We start from the raw sequence: 20,088 nt of genomic DNA, 5'->3' as shown, positions 1-20,088 counted from the left end.
AGCAGCTGCCTTTGTTATATTTTTCCGAAGCCTGCTTAAAAACCTTTTTGCTTCAGCAAACCTACTCGGAAATGCAAATTTATTATGTATATTTCCTTTTAAAACGGTTCATTTCATCTATATCTTTATAATTTTGTTATGTCTACTTGTTTTTAATGACTGCTTGCTTTATTGGCATTTCCTTATCAATATTTTATACTATTTTTTATACTATTTTATGTAGACCGCTTAGAGGGATTTTTTTTTGGGGGGGAGGGAGGAATTATGTGACATATAATTAAATTTTATTATATGAAATAAGACCTGGGAAATATCATGGCGAGGATCTCAATAAGTGATGTACAAGACAGAATTGTACATGCACATCCATTGTGCGCAACTGGGTTGCACACAACCTGTGTCTTAGATGGAATTGTTGAAACAACAACAACAACAAAAATGTAATCCTGGCTGCACATGCGGTTATTCCTTGTAGCCATTCTCTGGCAGACGTGGCTCTCCCATTGGGATCATAGCCCCAACCCCAAGGACCAATTCTTTTGACTCTGTACAAGCTAATCAGGCATAGCAGCACTCTCTTCTAATGTGAACCCCTTGCCAAAAAGATAGACATAATCAGACTATAGAATTAAAGTGAAATAACTAGGGATTGAGGCACATTTTTTTCTTTTTTTTAGGTTGAAAGCAGAATGAGAGAGCCCTCATCATGTGTAGTATGACCACACATTGTTTTAACATTGTCTCCTGTGTCGATATATTGCCCATGAAAGTTCTTAGCACTGCAGATGTTGACTATAGTAAGCTGAACTTGTTATTTGTTGAGTTGCTATGAAAGGACTCTCTCACACTCACACACCCCTTTTCCATGTGCAAATAGAATGAATAAATGTTAAGTCACATCCTGATCAGGAGGCCACCCCCAATGTCATATATATTTTTTACATGCAAACTTTCTGAAGTGGAACATTAAGGTCATTACCGTCATATCTGTTTGAAATATATTTAAAATATTCTAGCTGACATCTGTCGCCCTCAGTTATTTAAGAACGCAAGGAAAAGTTGTCTCTGGTGGTCTAATGAACACTGTGGAATGCATATCAATTTAAACAGTTTTGAATCAAATTCGTAACAATTTACTCAGTGGAATTGACTGCTTTATCGATTGCTTAAATGCCAATATTGCAATTCCAGACAATGTCATGGCTATTATACAAACTCCCCGAGGAGCCCGAGGAACAAGGTTTTGTCTCCCAATCGTTAGACTAAACCAGAGCTGTCACCATTATTGGTTGCACCATTTAGTGGTACAGGGAAATCTTGAGGAAGCAGACGCTGGAAAAAGCTGCATCAACTACAACAAAGTGAAGACACACCAGGGAGTTCATTTCACATATCATCAGTTTTGTCTATGAGATGTGGAGCTGCTACTCTTTGATTCAAGCACACAAACATAAACGGCACAAACTTTCACTGAACCTAACAAACTAGAAGAGGCCTTTTGATTATATTTAATTAGTTGAGTCAGTTTGATGGCTGGCCCCACAAGGAATAAAAGGAAGACGGAGAGAGCCCAAATTAAGGACTCAGATAGCAAGAGCAGCAGCTTTACACTTCAGCTTGTTGGGCTGAGGACAGAAGTTGATGTTACGGAAGACACAGGGCTCTTTCCAAAAATGGCACTCTTGCGTTGGAATTTTCTGCCTCTGTAACCTGTATAGAATCGCTTGTTCCAAGTCACCCAAGGGACAAGCAAGCAGATAATGTCACAACATCACAACATAAAGAGGAGTACTGCTTAACATGGAAATGATGCTTTCAGCAGCAACCTCATGTTTCTTGTAATGTCTAAAATGGCCCTGCAAGTGTGAGAAACTGTGGACACAGCTTACCGAAATTGAATAAACACGCTGGCTGTTGTGAGATGCAAGGCAGAAATATTTTCTTTTGCATTCTCACCTGATTCTGAAAGGCTGGCTGTTACATTTAGGCTTTGCCTGTTTATTTTAATCTAATGAAAGTTCTTGAACTTTGCTCTTGGACTGGACTGAAAAGAGAATTTCAGTACTGTATCTATGGAAACTTCCTTTCACAATCAACTAGCATTTAGCAGAAGAATAGCTCAAAGGCCCCCACAGATATTTCTGAGTGTAACATAATCATTCGCATTATGGTAATCAAGGCTGCAGCATTTATTAGATTAGCTGTAGATGAATCAGCTAACTCATAAATCACATTTAAAATGTTGATTCTGAATTGGGTTTTAATATTGCCAACGTTGCTCAATCATGTTAGTGGCATAGTTATAAAGCGTCCGTGGCAAAACATGGGCGCTAAAGGATCTCTTGACCTTATGGGTTTTCCGTAGAACAAATGACTTATTTGTATTTAATTAAGAAACCTATAATTGAATGGTCTCAAATTATCATGTTGACAACTAAAGATGTGGTCATTTGATTTCCTACCTGCACGTACAATTCCCTCTCTCTCTCTCTCTTTGCTCCCAGCAATGAAGGTAGAGGACTGAAGATAAGCACAATCTAACCCTGGGGTAAATTATGACACCAGGCAGTCTGAAAAGCAGAACCTGGCAGCAAAGTGGGACTAATGGCTGTTGAATATTCACAAGGAATAGGAAACCTCAGGGGTCTACGCCCACCAAAAATCTGTGGACCTACCAACAGTCAGGAAAATGGGTTGGCTAAGGCACACACAGCCTACAGTCCATAAATCATTCATCCTGGAGTTCATTACTCACTGGATTGGTTATACGCAAGGAAATAAACAAAACAGAGTGCAGTCTGATAGTATGATACGACTTGGGAAGTGCTCCTTCCTTGCAGATACCCACCAAAATAACCTTGTCAATCTCCTTGGCTGGACACCAATGAAACATTCCCGTGGAGTCATATTTTTTCACATTGCAATCCATGTTGTCAACTTGTTCATTGCCAGGTATTAATAAGGGGTCGTGTCTGAGGAAGAAGAAAAATGTCACGGTTAATATCAATGGAAGCCATAACTAGGAGCAGTGCCTGTAATATGATTTGACACACCTGCTTTTAAGACAATAACAGAAAGATGAGGTTATATTTAAATTTGGGGAATTGAGAGGGGAAGAAAGAACCTCACAATAACCTTTTATGAAATACAAGTCCTTCCCTCACCTTATGGCCCATGAATGTCCCACCCCAGTCCTCATTCCTTCCTCCAAATAAACATCACAAGAGTCTCTATTAGCATCTGCAGTGGAGTGGAAGGGATAGCTAAGGAACCCCCATGCTAACTGACTAGCATGAGGATGGGAAGCCAATTGCTTGCTTTTACCGCATACAACTTTTGACGTGACGCTCTTCGAAGTAAAAGCTTTAACAGGCTGCACTTTAAATATTTTAGCAATTTGCCCAATCATATTTTGCTTTTCCAAACTGAAGCCCTTTAAAGATTCAGCAGTATGTCATTTTACAGCAAACTGACTAACAAATGCCCACATCTAGAATACATGATTTTAATACTAAACAACAATGCCCATTTTCTGTAACAGCTACAGCATTTGTAACAACCTTCAAAGCATTTCTTGTACTAAAACAAAACCAGATAATAATAGTAATAAGAATAATAGTGTGCTTCATCCTCACATATTTAAGAGAGGCCAGGAAAAAAATGCCTGTAAAATCAGGCTACATCTGCCACAATGTCCACTCCCAACATGCCACACTGATCATGCCCTCTTGAGTCTCCAGCTTTAATGATTTAATGCTAGTTTCCAGAATTCTACCACCCTGACAGCCCTCCCCTTCTCCAATGCAGCTCAGAAGGAAGATGAGAAAACTGTTGAAGTGTACCTCTTACCCCACAGAGGGCTGTGGATCTGGGGTTGTGGGCTCCAGGGTGAATCACACTGTGTACACTCCCTACCTCGCCGTATGAACCATAGTCATATGTGCTAATGAGTTTTCCAGTTGTGTTCTGGCACAATGTTCCTCTTCCACCTGCTTCCATGTCACCCCCTTAGGCAAATTCTGAGGTGTCAACTTTACAATGAATGCACATTATGCATCACCCAGAGTGATCCCTCACATCTTTAATCCAACTTCTTAGATCCATGAACAAGAGGGGTTAACCAATGCAAGTTTGAGTTTCTGTTTTGCAGGATGCATTCTAATTTTGATTTCTGAAGAGCTAATCGGATTTGTAAATTGTATAGCTGGGATGGTGAACCTGGAGCCCTCTTGGTTCTTAGACACCAGCGCTCATCAGCTCCAGCCAGCGTGGTCAATGAGGATGGTTGGAGCTGTAGTCGACCACAGGTTCTTACAGTTTTAGTCCATTCTCTTCCTTCTGCAGCGCTGCAAGTTACCTTTTCAATGCACTCTGTAGAGGATCCCTGCCCCTCCTCCCATGCCTGCTTTTTCAAGAGTTGCAAAAGGACTTCCAGGTGAATGTGTGGGTCCTGCCCAGATGTTGGTTGGGTGTTTGGGATTACCTCCCAGGCAGTAGGGCTGCTATTTGTGGCCACCGGCACCACATTAATGCACTCCCCACTTGAAAAATGGGGGGGGGCTGTGGAAACCAATTTGCCCCACTCCCCCAGGGATGGCTCAAGTCACTTAATTCTATATTCACCAGTTCCTTCTGTGGAGTTGAAGCTTATTGGACTAGCATAATGGTTTTCAAACTGTGTTCTGGAGTCCCGAGGTTCCTTGGAAACATAGCAAGGATTTTTGAATGAGAAGAACTGTAACGGTGGAAAAGCTTATTTGGAAAATACATTGTCTGCCATGACGAATTCCCTCCTGCAATGCAGAGTCATAGGGTGGGGGGATTGGGTGGGTGCACTTAATGATATACTCCAAGTTCCCCTGCAGCAATACAGTGGGGTCCCATAAGCTTGGTCAATGGCCCATGCAAACTGAGTGTACACCCTAGAACTTATTACAAAATGCTCTATAACACACACAGGTTCTGTGGCAGATCGTTTTAAGTTTCTTAGTAGACAAATTGATGCGAAAAGTGTTTCTGAAGCTAGCTGGAAAGTATGAAAGCCACTGGGTTAATGTGTAATCGCATAACATTTGGGGAGTTGCTCTTAATTCATCTTTATCTCCCTTCTGCACCCCCTGCATGCTTGCACCGGATTTTGACCAAATAAAATGAATGTGTTCGTCCTCAAGCCAAGTGTGCTCATCAATGAGTACAGCTTAGAGTAAAACTTGCATTGCTGCAAAGTTGCAAAGTGGGAGCTTGTGAATATCTTTACTGGTGGTGCGGGAAGGAGACCCCACTTGTAAGTAATTAAGATCATTATTTTAACCCCGATGGCCAGAGGCGGTACGTTTTCAACGCACTGCAACATCCACAATTTCGTGCAAGGAAATAAACAGAAATCAATTGTACACGCTTCAGAAAAGCTACCAAGCTACTTTTCTCACATCTATATCTCTAGCCATATAAATAGCTTCTCTGTTCTTATGGCAAAAATTATGTGCGCCTGAGTTAAAGCGTAGAGGAAAGTACAATCTTTTCAGGGTTTTGCGGAGCATATAATGCCACTTATCATCAATTAAACTCAAGAGCGACACTAAATGCCATGCTACAGCTGCAAACCCAAAAAGCCTGCCTGGAAGACAACAGCCTAAAGCAAAACCGCAAATCCCTTTTCCAGCAAACCTGCTGTGAGATAGCCGGCATTATATTTTAAAGAGCAGTGCTCCCCTTGCAGCCATTTACAAGTACTCTAAACACATTCAATTGGCGTTTTCAACTCTGGAACTTTTCTTCTGAACTGACCTGGAAATGGAGGAAAAAGTCAAAAGAATGAAAAGGATTCACTCCCCCGCTCCCAGTTCAAATTCCGTTTCATTCCTTTCACGCTCTCCACAATTCTAGCACTCTGGTATGTATTTCACTGTCTTTATATTGTAAAACGCCCTGTGATCTTCAGGTGAACAGCTCAATAGAAATGTAATAAATACTAATAATAATTATGGGGGTCCTGTTCGTTTAAGATGACAATTGCCAAATGCCCCCACAACCAGTGGGTTTTTTTTCTAGGGGGACGCATACCCCCAAACATGTTGTGAATCTAAGTTTGGCCTCATTGAGGTGCAATATTTCAATATGAATAGGAAAATGAGAGTACCCCTAAACATTTTTTTTTTTAGAAAAAAAGACTGCCTGCAACATTGTAATCACGGTATTGTTTTGAGTTGGGGGGGGGCTGTATGCCTGAATCCCCTCTAATTCCTGGATCCAGCAAGGATTTAATTGCTGGAATAGCAAAGGCAGCTTCTTGGTGGGCTAATGGCTTAAATGTGGGTCATTAAGGTAACACAGGAAGTGGCTCTGTGCCAGAGGACAAATGGGTGGGACTCCTTTCCTCAACTGGCTGTTGTTTAGAAGGACAAAGGCCAGAGTTGTGTGTGAGAGCTAGAAGCAGACGGCAGGCAGAAGCTGGAGAAGGAGAGACATGCTTGATTTCTGCTTGAATCCAAGGTTGTGGCTATGGGAGAAGCAAGACCTCGTTGGAGTGTTAATGCTATTAGCCCCTCCTGTGGGCTCAGGTTATATTTAAATGTAAATAAACCACATATCCTAAAGACACCACAGTCTCAGCTGTCCCTCATTCTTAGGAAACTGAACCCAGGGTAAGGATCTGCTTGGAGATTGGTGTGGGGTATAGCAGTATGATGGGGGGGGGGAATTATTGCAATTTCATTTGCATAAAAACAGTGAATGAAATTGCTATGCAAAATGATAAGGAATCAACAGTGTGCTTTTGTAATTCTGCTGGCAATTAGCTATTAAGGCTTGTGACTCCAACTCAGCAAGACTTGTTGCTGAATAAACAGCAGGCATAAATCAAAGGATGGTCCAGTGTTCTTATGCCACTGAAATTTCGGGTGGCAGCTCACACTTTATGAGTCAAAGGTCTAGTCTTGCTCATGGAATCAGAGTTGGAGAGTCAATCATCTAGTCCAGGCATCCCCAACCTTCGGCCCTCCAGATGTTTTGGACTACAATTCCCATCATCCCTGACCACTGGTCCTGTTAGCTAGGGATCATGGGAGTTGGGCCAAAACATCTGGAGGGCCACAGGCTGGGGATGCCTGATCTACTCCAACTCCCCTGCTCTGTGCAGGAAATCAAGACCTAGAACATCCTCAACAGATCGACAGCCAGTCTCTGCTTGAAGATCTGCTGGGGATTTCTTTCATTAAAGTAGACATAGACAAACTCGGCCCTCCAGATATTTTTGGAACTACAACTCCCACCATCCCTAGCTAACAGGACCAGTGGTCAGGGATGATGGGAATTGTAGTCCCAAAAAATCTGGAGGGACGAGTTTGCCTATGCCTGCATTAAAGCCTCTGCCTGGACAGTATATTTAAGGAAATTTATATGTCACTTGACTGTTGTAAAACCTCTAAGGCAGGTTACAAGAGATACTCAAGTTCTCATTTAAAAACTCAGTTAAAAAACACATCAACAATTGCCAATAAAAGAACTTAAAACACATCAAGATCTACATAGGCTTGCCTAAATAAAAATATTTTAAGTTGCTACATAGCTAGCAAATGCCTATTATGTTATCTGACGCTGAACAAGCTTCACCCATGGTTACCCTAGGCTCTCCCATCCAGTCTTAAGCTACAATATACATATTGTGTTTGCCTTATATAAACTTTATTGTACAGCTACTTTATTGTACAACAACCACCCACCTGCTTCTTAAGAGGATCTTTCACTCTGCAGCCCCCCTCTCAGTAAGTTCATACCAAATGCACAACTTGCAAAATGACAGTATTAATAGAGCCTGACAACATATGAATGAGTTTGTGTTGTTCCAGCCATTTGGAGTTGTTATTATCATCCTCCACCTAGAAATTATCACAACTAGTGAATTAGTGGGAAACCCAGCCAGATGTGCAGGGTATAAATAATAGATTATTATTATAAATTATTATTATTAGGGAAGAATGGAGTGAACGGCCACAAAATTTAGCCATTCGCAACATTGTGCTATGTTGAGTGTTTTGTCAACAAAAGCTTTTCAGGTTGCCAGACAAAATGATTCCCCCACACTTGATTCCCCCCTGTGCTGTTCTGAGGGTTGTCCTGGCCCACTGGGCCAATTTTGTGGGCACAGGTTGGAGGAGCGGGGAGGGACAGGGGAAAACCACATAGCACGGGCAACAGTCCTTGGGCAGACTTCCTCTTGATGGGACTCATTAAGGGAATCCCACCCTATACGCTGATGCCTTTCTTGTATACTGAAGTGCCAGTATTTATTTATTCATGAGCTTTTTTACTTATTTATTGTATCTGCCCTTCACCACAAGGTCCCAGGGTGGGTTATACTCATTTAACCATACAATATTATAATCCAGTAACACAGCTTAAAACAAACCAAAGAATGTATATCAGGCAATATATCCCACATAAATGACACAAATATTAACTGTCAAAGACCAGGGTAAAAAAGTTTATCTGATGAAGACTATATAATGAGGATGCTTGATGAAACTCTACAGGGAAGGAGTTCCACATTTAGGGAGTTGCTACAGAGAATAACCTCACCTCGGAAACCATCTCCTATATTTCCAAATGAGCCAATAGTTTTGTAAGTATATATTTATCTTTCTGAAGCTAAGCAGGGGTGGGATTTGACTAGTATTTGGCTATCTAGGAATCCTATGCATCCTACTCTCATGGGGAAAAGATGGGATAAAAATATTTGTAGCCATTCAAGTTAGCAAGTAAAATGTCATGGTTCCTTTTGGCTATCACCTAAAAAAAGCCCTCCTACCCAATAATCATAGTTATTGAGAATCATAATCACCATACTAAGAGAACTATTGGAATGCAAAAGATGCATTTAATCCTCATTCACTCCAGGCTCCCATTTCACATATGGATAACTGAGACCAAGAGACAGTCGCTAAGATCATAGTCAATATAACCGTTAGGCAATGTTGGCTTTGCTTATTGGGGAAAAACTCTTAATATGACAAGCAGATTAAAAGCTTTAATGACTTGATTACTCATGCTTTGGTTACCTCCAAACAAGACTGCTGCAACATGCTTACATGGGGCTATCTCTGAAGACGGTTTTCAAGCTACACTCTGGGCAAAATGCAGCTGTATGAATACAGTAGTACCGCGGATTAAGAACTTAATTCGTTTTGGAGGTCCGTTCTTAACCTGAAACTGTTCTTAACCTGAGGTACCACTTTAGCTAATGGGGCCTCCCACTGCCGCCGTGCAGTTGCCACGCGATTTCTATTCTCATCCTGAAGCAAAGTTCTTAACCCGAGGCACTATTTCTGGGTTAGCGGAGTCTGTAACCTGAAGCGTCTGTAACCTGAGATACCACTGTACTGCTGGGAGCCAGAAAACCTGAATACACAACATCAATTTTGCACAAGTTGCACTGGCTGCCAGTAGATTTCCAGGCTCAATTCAAAGAGCTGGTCTTAATCTTAGAAGCCCTAAATAGCTTGGGGCGAGGTTACCCAAAGGGTTGCCATCACCCATATACTCCTGTATATACACTAAGTTCCACCTCAGGGGTCCTTCCTGAGTGCCTGCTGCTAATATCTGTTAGGCTGGCAGACTTTTAGTGGTGGCCTCAAAATTATGGAGCTCCCTTCCAGTGGCCTTATGTCTTGACCCTTGAACTCTAGCATTTAGGCAGGCCTTGAAAGCCTTCCTCTTCACAACGGCTTCGTCTCTCTATAAAAATTCGCCATCTTAATCTGCACATCATGCTATGCCCTTTTTTCTAATGCAACTTGTCTCTCCTCTATACTTTGCTTTGTGAGGGTGTAGTTTTGAAAAGTGGCTTATTTGTTTATTCTGTAATAATTTGTTTTGTGAAACAGCCAGGGATTCTTCTTTATTTGCTGTGAGAAATAAGGAGGCAGCATTTTATATGGTATGAATGTGCAACCAATTACCTTCCCCAGTTTTGGAGGGGCAAGTACAGTGGTACCTCGGGTTAAGTACTTAATTCGTTCCGGAGGTCCGTTCTTAACCTGAAACTGTTCTTAAACTGAAGCACCACTTTAGCTAATGGGGCCTCCTGCTGCTGCCACGTCGCTGGAGCGCAATTTCTCTTCTCAACCTGAAGCAAAGTTCTTAACCCGAGGTACTATTTCTGGGTTAGTGGAGTCTGTGACCTGAAGTGTATGTAACCTGAAGCGTATGTAACCCGAGGTACCACTGTACTGCATAAATTGGATGACTGGATACTGTTCCTCCACATATTCCACAGGGATAATCCAGAGAGGAGAAAGAGCAGGCAGGAAAAGGATAAAATACTATCAGCTCAAGCTCACTGCTTCTCTGCCCAAAACCCACTTCCAAAGCTGCTTTGGGTTTTTGTTACACTGCATAATGGATAGGGCAATGCCTGCTGGAGAGGAATGCCTCCTTCATACAACACAGAAAGGAAATTATTTGATGTGAGGGGTCCATGGAAGGTATTTGGGTGGGGGCTTCCGGGGTGGCGCCATCGGCAATGGCGGACTCCCTCTGAACCGGAGGGACCAGCTCCGCGCGAAACGGGTCTTTTCCGCTGCGGCGAAGCGGGGACCCTCTCAGAAATCACAGGCGGATGAAACCTGTGACCGTGGGACTCGGCCGGCACCTTTAGCGCCCCCCAACCCGCAAAGGAACCCACTAATGGGCTCCGAAGCGAAGAGGGGGAAGTGGTGCGGTGCTGTGAGTCAACTGCTATTTCCGTGGAGCGAAGCCGCACAGCCGTTGCCGGAGAGTGCTGCCTTTTTCCTGGGACAATTTGGCATCTAAAGTAATCACCCGTGAGTACTTAAACATTGAACAATTGGACTTCAAATAAGAACTGGTGATTAGAAAGGAATTGGACTTAAAAATTTACCTTAATTTGGTACTGAAACGGGAAGGTCTAAACAGGAAGTCAGCCTTCCGTTTCCTTGTAGTCAGAAGAAAGCAAAGACAACGTAAACTAGAGCTTAGAAAATCACTTTCAAAGGATTGGTTTTCACCATTTAAAATCGTTGAACCCCCCTTCGGTAGCAGGAGAAGAAGGGGGATCTTTTTTGGACTGTTTAAACCTGCAGAAGTGAGTTTCAAGTAAAGTAACTTTCCACCATCCTGACCCTGGAGCGGGGTGTCAGAATTGACGTTTGAAGCTCATTGACCAGAGACAAATATTTTTGACAGACAGTTAAAAGAAGAGTAACATTGTGATTCCACTGTATCCTTTCGCATTTTAAAGGAACAAATATTGACAAAATATCTTAAAAAAAGAAACTTTGTTGCTATTGTCCTTAAAAGAAAGAACAACCAGATGTTTTCCCCCTAGAGAGGGACTGTGAAACTGTAACTAATTCTAGGGAGCTTGCAGCTGCTACAGATTACAACCGTGGGAAAGGACTTGTGACCTTGCAGGACAATGTTTCCAGAAGCACTGTTGGGTGCTTTCTGTAAAATAAATGCCCTATTGGATCAGTTAAGTCAGAAGACGGATTTGATGACTAATGCGGCCAGAACATTTGAACAGGTAGTGGGAAACTATGTGGAGCCCACTCAGGAACCTAAACAGGAGTGTGCCATGACAGAACAGTTGAGAGAAGAGGATGTTGCTGAATTTTGGGCGCCAGAAAGGGAGGAACTTTTGGCCCTGCAGGAAAATGAGCCTTTGGATTGGACAAATGAACTTGGAAAAAAACAGATTTGGAAAGATAAAGTTTGGATTGATTTGGAAATGGGGGGTTGGACTGACCCCCCTAGGGAGATGTTTGGACTTTCCGAGTCTGGTAATGGGCTGTCAGATGTTTGGAGTTGTGGGGGCTCCCAATTTTGGAGGGAATTTGAAACATGTCTTAAAATACCACATGGAGTCTAGTCTGGACTATGGGAAAGGGGCTGATTGGTTGAAAAGGGTCAAAAACACTACCAAGCTGGAGTTCCCACGAGTGAAAGGAATATATGAAGAAGAGCTGCGGAAGGGACATGGAAGAGACTTGAAGGCCTCGGATATAAGATCACCAGGTTAATGTGCCAGACTAATGGGATAAAAAGGACTGGCAAACCCGGGATCAGGAGGAAGGGACGCTGGAAGAAGATTGGGTTGTTTATTTCTTTTTTCTATCATTAGGAATGCCTTATAAAATTGATGAATGTTAGAAAAATGTTGAAATGAAATTACTTGGCTCTTGTAAAAATGTTTAAAGAATTAGGTAAAAAGGTAATGGTTATAAGAAGTTGGTAAAAATAAGATTTAAGTCTTAAGCTTTAAGGTTTTTATAAGATAAGATGAAAATAGAGTAAGGTAATGTAATGACAGAATACTATGAATTATGGAAAGGATTTGCTTTGACAACTATTAATCAAGATACAAGAAAAGGGAGGAGGAGGAGGTCATAGAAAGAAGGTAATGAAAGTGGAGAATTTGAAAATGATGGTTTTATTTTTTCTTTTTCTTTTTCTGTTTTGTCTTTTTTCTTTGTAATTTCTTTGTTACAAAGAAATTTCTTTGTTGCAAAGTCTGCCCAGCCACGTACATTGGACGAACAAACAGACGAATAAATGCACGTATCGCAGAACACAAGAATGCCGTCAAAAAAGAAGAAAAAACTTCCTCTCTTTACCAACACATGAAAGAAACAGGACACGAAATTAATTTTGCAGATTCCAAATTGCTCTTTAACATGGAACATCACCACAAGAGAATAATCATGGAAGCCATCGAGATAGAGAAACACCCTCACAACATGAACAAGCGTGACGACACGTCCCGCCTGCCAGACATCTGGAAATTAGCCCTCCCCACAAAAACCGACACCAGAACCAGAGGCACACAGAACGCCATCTCCAATCAACCACACCAGACCCAAACCCAGACCCTCTCCACAGATAAATTACAGACACCATCCAGTAGCCAAACCATAGTGGCACCTCCGGATGCTGCACCCCCCTGCAATCCCTACACAGATCTGGCTGGCACAGGGCACAAAACCACAGCTCGCCCCTATACACGAAGCCAAGCCAGAGCACAACTAAGTGCAGTACAGCCATCTTCTCAGAAAAACTCTTTACAAGGTCAAGAGGTCAAGACACGAAAGCTTTAGCAACTAATCCACACCTAATGACCCTCCTAAGTGGTACTCAGAATATCACTCAAGTAATCACTCAAGATATCCCTCAAGTAATTAATGAACAAAAGAAGAAAAGGCACATTAACCTAGGAACTTCCTCTCTGCCCAGAACGTTGGAGGCTATACACCACACCCCCTCAACAGTATTTATAGGAACTCAAACACTGAGATCCTGCTCTGTTCTAGTAACAAGAAGCCGAAAGCACCAGCCTGAAGATGACGAGTGAGACCTCGTCGAAACGTCGCCTAGACACCCCAACTCTTACACGGGAAGACACCCGAAGACACCAAAACCTACATTCCTGTACCCGTGAAAATCTACGAAAGCATATATATATATATATATATATATATATATATATATATATATATATGAATATGAGAAGGTATTTGGGTGGACCTGCTTAGCATGATTCTTCCTCAAAGGGAAATTATAGTCACAGGGGTATGCATGCATGGCTATTGTCTGATGTAACTAGGTTTATACAGGAGAGGTAGTGCATCATTCTCTGCCAGACAAGAAGATGGCACAGGCCCGTGTCTTATTAGCATGGGAAATATTTAGCAGCAATTGCTCTCCCAGAGAGTAATTGACTGTATGCCCTGTGGGAGCAGGTGGACACACATTGACTCTATAAATGTGCAGCTTTCTGTCTGCATGCAGCAATGTAGTGATTTGGTTGGCTTGGGATATTTTGGAAAGGTGTAAATGGGAACAGGCACCTTGCAAATGTACCATGTTTAAATGCAGCGAGTAACATCTCCTGCCTTTCACGGTTCCCCTTACAGCCACCCTAACAAATTGTGGCAATTAGCATGCTGTTAGTGTTAGATGTAGGCAGAGAATGCAGGTGCTAATAATTGAAAAAGCGTTTAGAGGTTTTACACCCCAGCTGAATATTTCATAATGTGCTGCATGTTTCGCTATTTGCTCAGTGGGTCTCTGTCACTTCAATCTTCCCTGACTGCTTTGACTGGCGCTCCAAAGCTCCACCAAGCCAAGACTGACGGCTTGTCACAGGCAAACTCCACCGACTACTGCGGCAGCTCGCTGGGACTGGCTGCAGAGGTTGTCACGCCGCTCTGATGGAACTTGGCAAATGTTTTGTGACTAATACACCCAACATTTGTCAGCTAGCATTAGCCAGCGCCCGTGACCCTCTCCAGTCTGCACCAATGGCATTAAGTTGTAATGAGAATTTGTAGCCCCTGTGTGTGAGTGTGTGCCGCACTAATGACACTTTCTGGCTGACCTTTACTTTCACAAGCTTAATCAGCAATGAAATTTCCAAGGATCCAGAGCACATGTGAAAGCAGCTCTGTCAGGCAAAAAAAGGGTCACAGTGATGAGTAAAGAAATGTACCTTTCTGCTCCCGCTCTGATGTTCAGAGTTTAGCCCCAGACAACTGCCATGAGTGGATCACCAAATGAGAGTCTTTTCATCCAAGTCCTAAAAAGATTGAATGTGCCGTGGACTATTCCCCCAGATTTCTGCTCAGCTATCTGCTGCACCTAACAGGGTTTTGATTTGGTTTTATATTTGTGTTTCAAACCTAAGCACATTGTATCTGAAACATTATGGTATCTTAAGTGCAGCCTGCATTTGGTTTGCAAGGTTTCTGACATAAGTAAGAATTGTTCTCATGGCTCCTACTTGGAACATTTTATATGAGGATGCTAAGAGGATATCATGAGTTTACTCAACCTTTAGCCCCTCTCCATTTTCTTTTACCAGCTGCTGTTTTCAGAATTTAGGTAATTTGGCATGGGGAGGGCGTACCTAACACCCAGCCAGAAGAATTTGTACAATGGAGTGCCTAAGAATCATTATTCAGTGAAAAGGTCTTCTAGTTGCCTGACTATTTGATGTTGTATCTGGAAAAAATTAAAATTCGTATTTTACTCTAAATGGAATCCCAGTTTACATAATCCAGCCTTTGTTAACCTTGGGGAAAAGCCAGGCAGCATTACATCCAAACATACAAACCATGGTTTGGGATATTGCTCCTCCCTTGGAAGCCACAATTTGAGAAAGCATTTGGGGATTTTCAAGGAACATGAGAAAAGACAGAAACCACACAAACCATGGTTTGCCTGTATGCCTGGAACACAAATTGCAGCTTAGAATCTGAACTACATTTTTTTCATGTTATCTCTTAACCAACCCACTATCTCTCTCCATTGATCTCCACTCTTTAAAACAGGAAATACCATCAAGTAATTTGCATGTTAAAAGTACTAAGTAAAAGGTAACAATTGTAATGGCAGTTATCTGCAAATGTAGTTGGCAACTAGCTATTAAGAGTCTTAGCCTAATTCCTATAAGGCTGCAATCCATGCTTACCTGGATTTAAATCCCATGTATGACCATGAGAGGGACGCGGGTGGTGCTGTGGGTTAAACCACAGGGCCTAGGACTTGCCGATCAGAAGGTCGGCGGTTCGAATCCCCGCGACGGGGTGAGCTCCTGTTGCTCGGTCCCTGCTCCTGCCAACCTAGCAGTTCGAAACTACGTCAAAGTGCAAGTAGATAAATAGGTACCACTCCGGCGGGAAGGTAAACAGCTTTTCCGTGTGCTTCTCTGGTTCACCAGAAGCAGCTTATTCATGCTGGCCACATGACCCGGAAGCTATACGCCAGCTCCCTCGGCCAATAAAGCGAGATGAGCGCCGCAACCCCAGAGTCGGCCACGACTGGACCTAATGGTCAGGGGTCCCTTTACCTTTACCTATGACAATGAGAACTGAAAAGTGTTCAGCTGCTCAAATTGGCCTGGATCAGACATAATGTTAAAGTATGGCTTAGCCTTAGGGTTGTATACTTCCTACTCCCCTCTCCTCCTGTGGCATGGCCTTGAGGAGACTGGAAGCTGCCAGTTCCACTGTCTATCAACCAGGCCAAACCCTAAACTGTGGTTAATCTTAACTATGGTTTATTGAAAATAAGCCTGCTTCAGAAACCATGGTTTGAAGTGGGTGTGTTTCAACACACTGTGGTTAAAACTAAGCACAGTTTGGGGTTGACATAACATTAAGCTATAGTTAATTAACAACAGAAGCTAAAGTTTTCTCTCTTCTTCTCATAGTCGTGCAAGAGGAGTGACTGCAAAGCTCAGTCTGGCAATATTAAACCATAATAGCTATCATGTCCAAATTAGGTCAGTATGTTAGCAATATCCAGCCTAGAAGCAAAGGATAATCCTATGGTATTATGACTTTGACTTACCCTGTGAAAATTTGCATCTACACTTTGGGATGATATATCGTTCCATGGAGGATGGGGCTTGTTTTGTACACCCCACACTGTAATCACTGATGCTTCTAGTAATCATAGTTTCTGGGTAGCTAGCAGAGACTTAATAGGACACATTGGTTCTCCACAGCCTTAATCCTCTACTGCTAAGTACTCCCATATTGCCTTAAATGACCAAAGCCATCGTCAACAGGCAGGGAAGAATAAAAAATTGTGAGAGCCTCTTGTCTAGGTGATCAATGTTTGAAGAGTTTACTTTGTCTATCAGTGTTTGTTTGCATGGAAAGGAAGGATTAGCTCAGATACCTATTTCATACAATAGCTGAATGTATTTTTTATTGGGATATTCGAAAAACAAATATCATGGTGCTGCTGGAAGTTTAAAAACAGGATGAATTTGGAAGCATCCAGATTTACTCTGCATACATGGCAGACTTTGTGCTTGATTGTAAGACCTACAGATGTAGGGTTATACAGTGGTGCCCCGCAAGACGAATGCCTCGCAAGACGGAAAACTCGCTAGACGAAAGAGTTTTCCGTTTTGGAGGTGCTTCGCAAAACGAATCTCCTATGGGCTTGCTTCGCAAGATGAAAAGGTCTTGCGAGTTCCTGTGGTTTTTTTTCCCTTCCCCCCCTTTTTCTAAGCCGCTAAGCCGCTTATCAGCTGATCCGATAAGCTGATAAGAGCTAAAAGCTGCTAAAAGCCGCTAATAGCGCTAATCCTCTAATCTGTCAATGGGCTTGCTTCGCAAGACAAAAAAACCGCTAGACGAAGAGAATCACAGAACGGATTCTTTTCGTCTTGCGAGGCACCACTGTAATAGTGCAAGTAAGAGATCTATGGGAGTTTCTCTTTATTTTTTACATGGTTGTAAAATTTAATTTAATAATAATGACAATAATAATAATAATAGACAAGTGTAACATAATAATTATTATAGCAGCGAAGTGTATATGAATGAGGTAGCTGGGATTTTATGTGATCAGAGCATTATCAACATATGGCAATTGACTTATTTTTCTCATCACTTGGGATCCTTGACGGCTGCCCCTCTCCTTTGTATTTCTGTTTCCCTGGAGACAAGCTTGTGTATATCCCAGAAGTGGTGGCCTAAGTTTTTATTCTAACAATCTGTGGCCAGATACAAAGAGGGATATGGAATAGTTTATTATTTTGTTTATTACTTATATACCCCCAGCTTTTCTCCAAGAAGCTTATGATTGAGTACAATGTTTATCCTCTCCCCATTTCATCATCACAGCAATCCTGTGAGACAGGTTAAGGTGGAAGATAGCGGCAGGCCTAAAGTCACCCAGTGTGCTTCATGGCTGAGTGGGGATTTGAACCCTGGTCTCCCAAGTCCTAGTCCAACACTTTAACCCAGGCACCCCCAAACCTGGCCCTCCAGCTCTTTTGGGGCTACAATTCCCATCATACCTGACCACTGGTCCTGTTAGCTAGGGATGATGGGAGTTGTAGTCCAAAAACAGCTGGAGGGCAGAGTTTGGGGATGCCTGCTTTAACCACTACACCATACTATCTCCCGTAACAATACCGTTAGCAGCCCCAAACCCCTGGGATGGCGTCCATGTAAACCAGAGCTTTCCAAACTGTGCATCACGACACATTAGTGTAGTGGCTGCAGTGTGTAGGTGTGTTGCATGAACGCTCCCCGCGCTCCTCCTGGGGCTGGAAAAGGGTTCGTTTAACCTCTGGTTTGCTAGTAAAACTGAATTACTGTGTGTTGCAAAATGATGCAAAACTGAATTACTGTGTCGTGAAATGATAAATGTCCAAAACGTTTGTCATCAACTTGAAGGAAAGCTTTGGTTTAAATAAGCAGTAAATCCTGTTCACTAATGTGCCTAATTCTTCCCAATCTCATAGGTTAAGAACATCTTAGAGTATGGTTTCCCAAACTTGGATCTCCAGCTATTTCTGGACTACAATTCCCATTATCCCTGAGCACTGGTCCTGCTAGCTAGTGCTGATGGGAGCTGTAGTCCAAAAACAGCTGGAGACCCAAGTTTGGGAAACTGGCTTAGAGCATTATGTGTCATAAAGAGAAAGAGAAAGATGTAATTCAGCACTGCATTGACTGAACAGAATATAGCATGCGTCTGTGAAAAGGGGGGAAAGTCTAGTAGTCCTCATCCAACAAACTACAACTAGTCTAACATGGGGGAGCATCATTTAAATATACACATTGCGGCTGTGTTTTATATTTATTCATAAGCCTGTCTCATTATATTTTCACAAACAATGCAGAAGCGCTGTCCTTTTGGCAGTCACTTTGCTGGACCTTGGCAATCTCTGAGCAAGTTTAGTGTGTCCTGGTTCGGTTGGCAGGGAGTGAAGGCAGTGGTGGGGTGAGGGGGTGGGGGTTAGAAAAATCTAGGAAAATCCTCAGGGTTATGAAATTCTCCTTGGCAACAAACTGGAAACCCAGCAGACCCAGAGCCTCTGTGATTCTGGTGTGTGATCAGGGACACTAATGAGAATGACCCTTTGCTGAGAATGCTGCTTGTCTAGAGGCCAATGTCAAGTATACCATTCAGTTTGGAGTGGACAGGGACAAACTATTTGTTTTCTCTTCAGGCCCTTGGGCCCTGTCACATGCTATTTGCTTCTGCATTAAGAGGCATTGTCTCAGCAGGTCTGACATTTCCTGTGTACTCTGGACTCATGAAACTGCAGCAACTGAAGCACTGAGGACTAGAGGCGCAGTCCACCAGGAATTTCCCCCAGTGCAAGCCCAGTTGTAACAAATAGGATATAACACAAGAACAAAACGTGCTCCAATAAAAACCCCATTCAATTAAATGGGCTTTATGCATGAGAAGTTGGATTATACTCTTCAGTGTCGCCAGCAACTGTTTACACACCTTGTCTGGGTCTGGTAGGTTCCACAGTTTTGCTTAAGTTGCCCCCAGTTTCTTTTCGGTCACATACAATAGGGGTCACATTAAATACAACCATACAATTGCTACAAAGATTATTCCATTAATCAATGCATTTCTTATTGTCAATAATGGCATGTGACATTTATTTCCAGCCTTCCACTGGGATCCAAGGAAATATTAATATCTTCTCCATACAAACTCTACATTATTTCAAGATTTCTAACACAGCTTTAGACTTCAGGCTCCCTGAATGAGACCTAAACCCCTTCTGATGGTGATGCTAACTACAGATCAACACCACAGATCTGTTGCAGTTTATGTTCTACCACTGTTTTGTGCTCATTAATAAAAAAAATTAACGCTTTGCATGTCAACTGTGTTATACGTCTGTAACTGTTTACTTACTGCCTAAAGTTGGAACTAAAAGGCTTTGACAACATCTCTTTCCTCTTTCATTATGGATAGCTCAGTTGGTTAGAGCGTGGTGCTGATAATGCCAAGGTTGCAGGTTCAATTCCCGTAAGGGGCAGCTGCATATTCCTGCAGTGCAGGGAGTTGGACTAGATGTTCCTCAGGCTCACTTCCAACTATGATTCTTCCATGTTGTGTGGAAGAACTGAGTGGCATGGTGGACCTCCCCCCTACTGCTTTAAACATTATTTTCCCCTACTTTTTATCAACAGCCACCAGCTGGCAGGTCCCTCGCCGCACCCACCCACCCACCAGAATGCCCCGACTTATTTTAGGAAATCCAGTTTTGGGGCCCCAGGTGTATTTCCTTGTGTCCTGGTG

General features: G+C 42.5%; 2 protein-coding genes across 19 annotated transcripts in view; one reads left to right on the top strand and one right to left on the bottom strand.

Moving 5' to 3' along the window:
• Positions 1–20,088, bottom strand: part of KCNMA1 (potassium calcium-activated channel subfamily M alpha 1) — a 566,228-nt gene that overhangs the window by 65,815 nt on the left and 480,325 nt on the right. For all 15 annotated transcript variants that reach the window (XM_081191549.1, XM_081191547.1, XM_081191548.1 and 12 more), the window contains one exon: positions 2,849–2,972. In XM_081191549.1, coding sequence (XP_081047675.1) covers positions 2,849–2,972 — 124 coding nt within the window. The remainder of the gene's footprint in view (positions 1–2,848; positions 2,973–20,088) is intronic.
• The window catches only part of LOC308585812 (uncharacterized protein), a 229,543-nt gene that overhangs the window by 201,976 nt on the left and 7,479 nt on the right, over positions 1–20,088 (top strand). The window contains exon 7 of one of the 4 annotated variants that reach the window (XR_014007562.1): positions 19,525–19,654. The exons of 1 other annotated variant lie outside the window; for it this stretch is intronic. The gene's annotated coding sequence lies outside the window, so the exon portion shown is untranslated. Of the gene's footprint in view, positions 1–2,504; positions 2,787–4,150; positions 4,290–19,524; positions 19,655–20,088 lie in introns of those variants that run through there. 2 more of the 4 variants (XR_014007563.1, XR_014007564.1) reach the window with 2 other exon arrangements.

This window comes from Podarcis bocagei, assembly GCF_964188305.1.
Source record: "Podarcis bocagei genome assembly, chromosome: 4".
Taxonomy (NCBI): Eukaryota; Metazoa; Chordata; class Lepidosauria; order Squamata; family Lacertidae; genus Podarcis; species Podarcis bocagei.
Note: the sequence above shows the minus strand (reverse complement) of the source record. Positions and strands in the feature narration are given on the sequence as shown.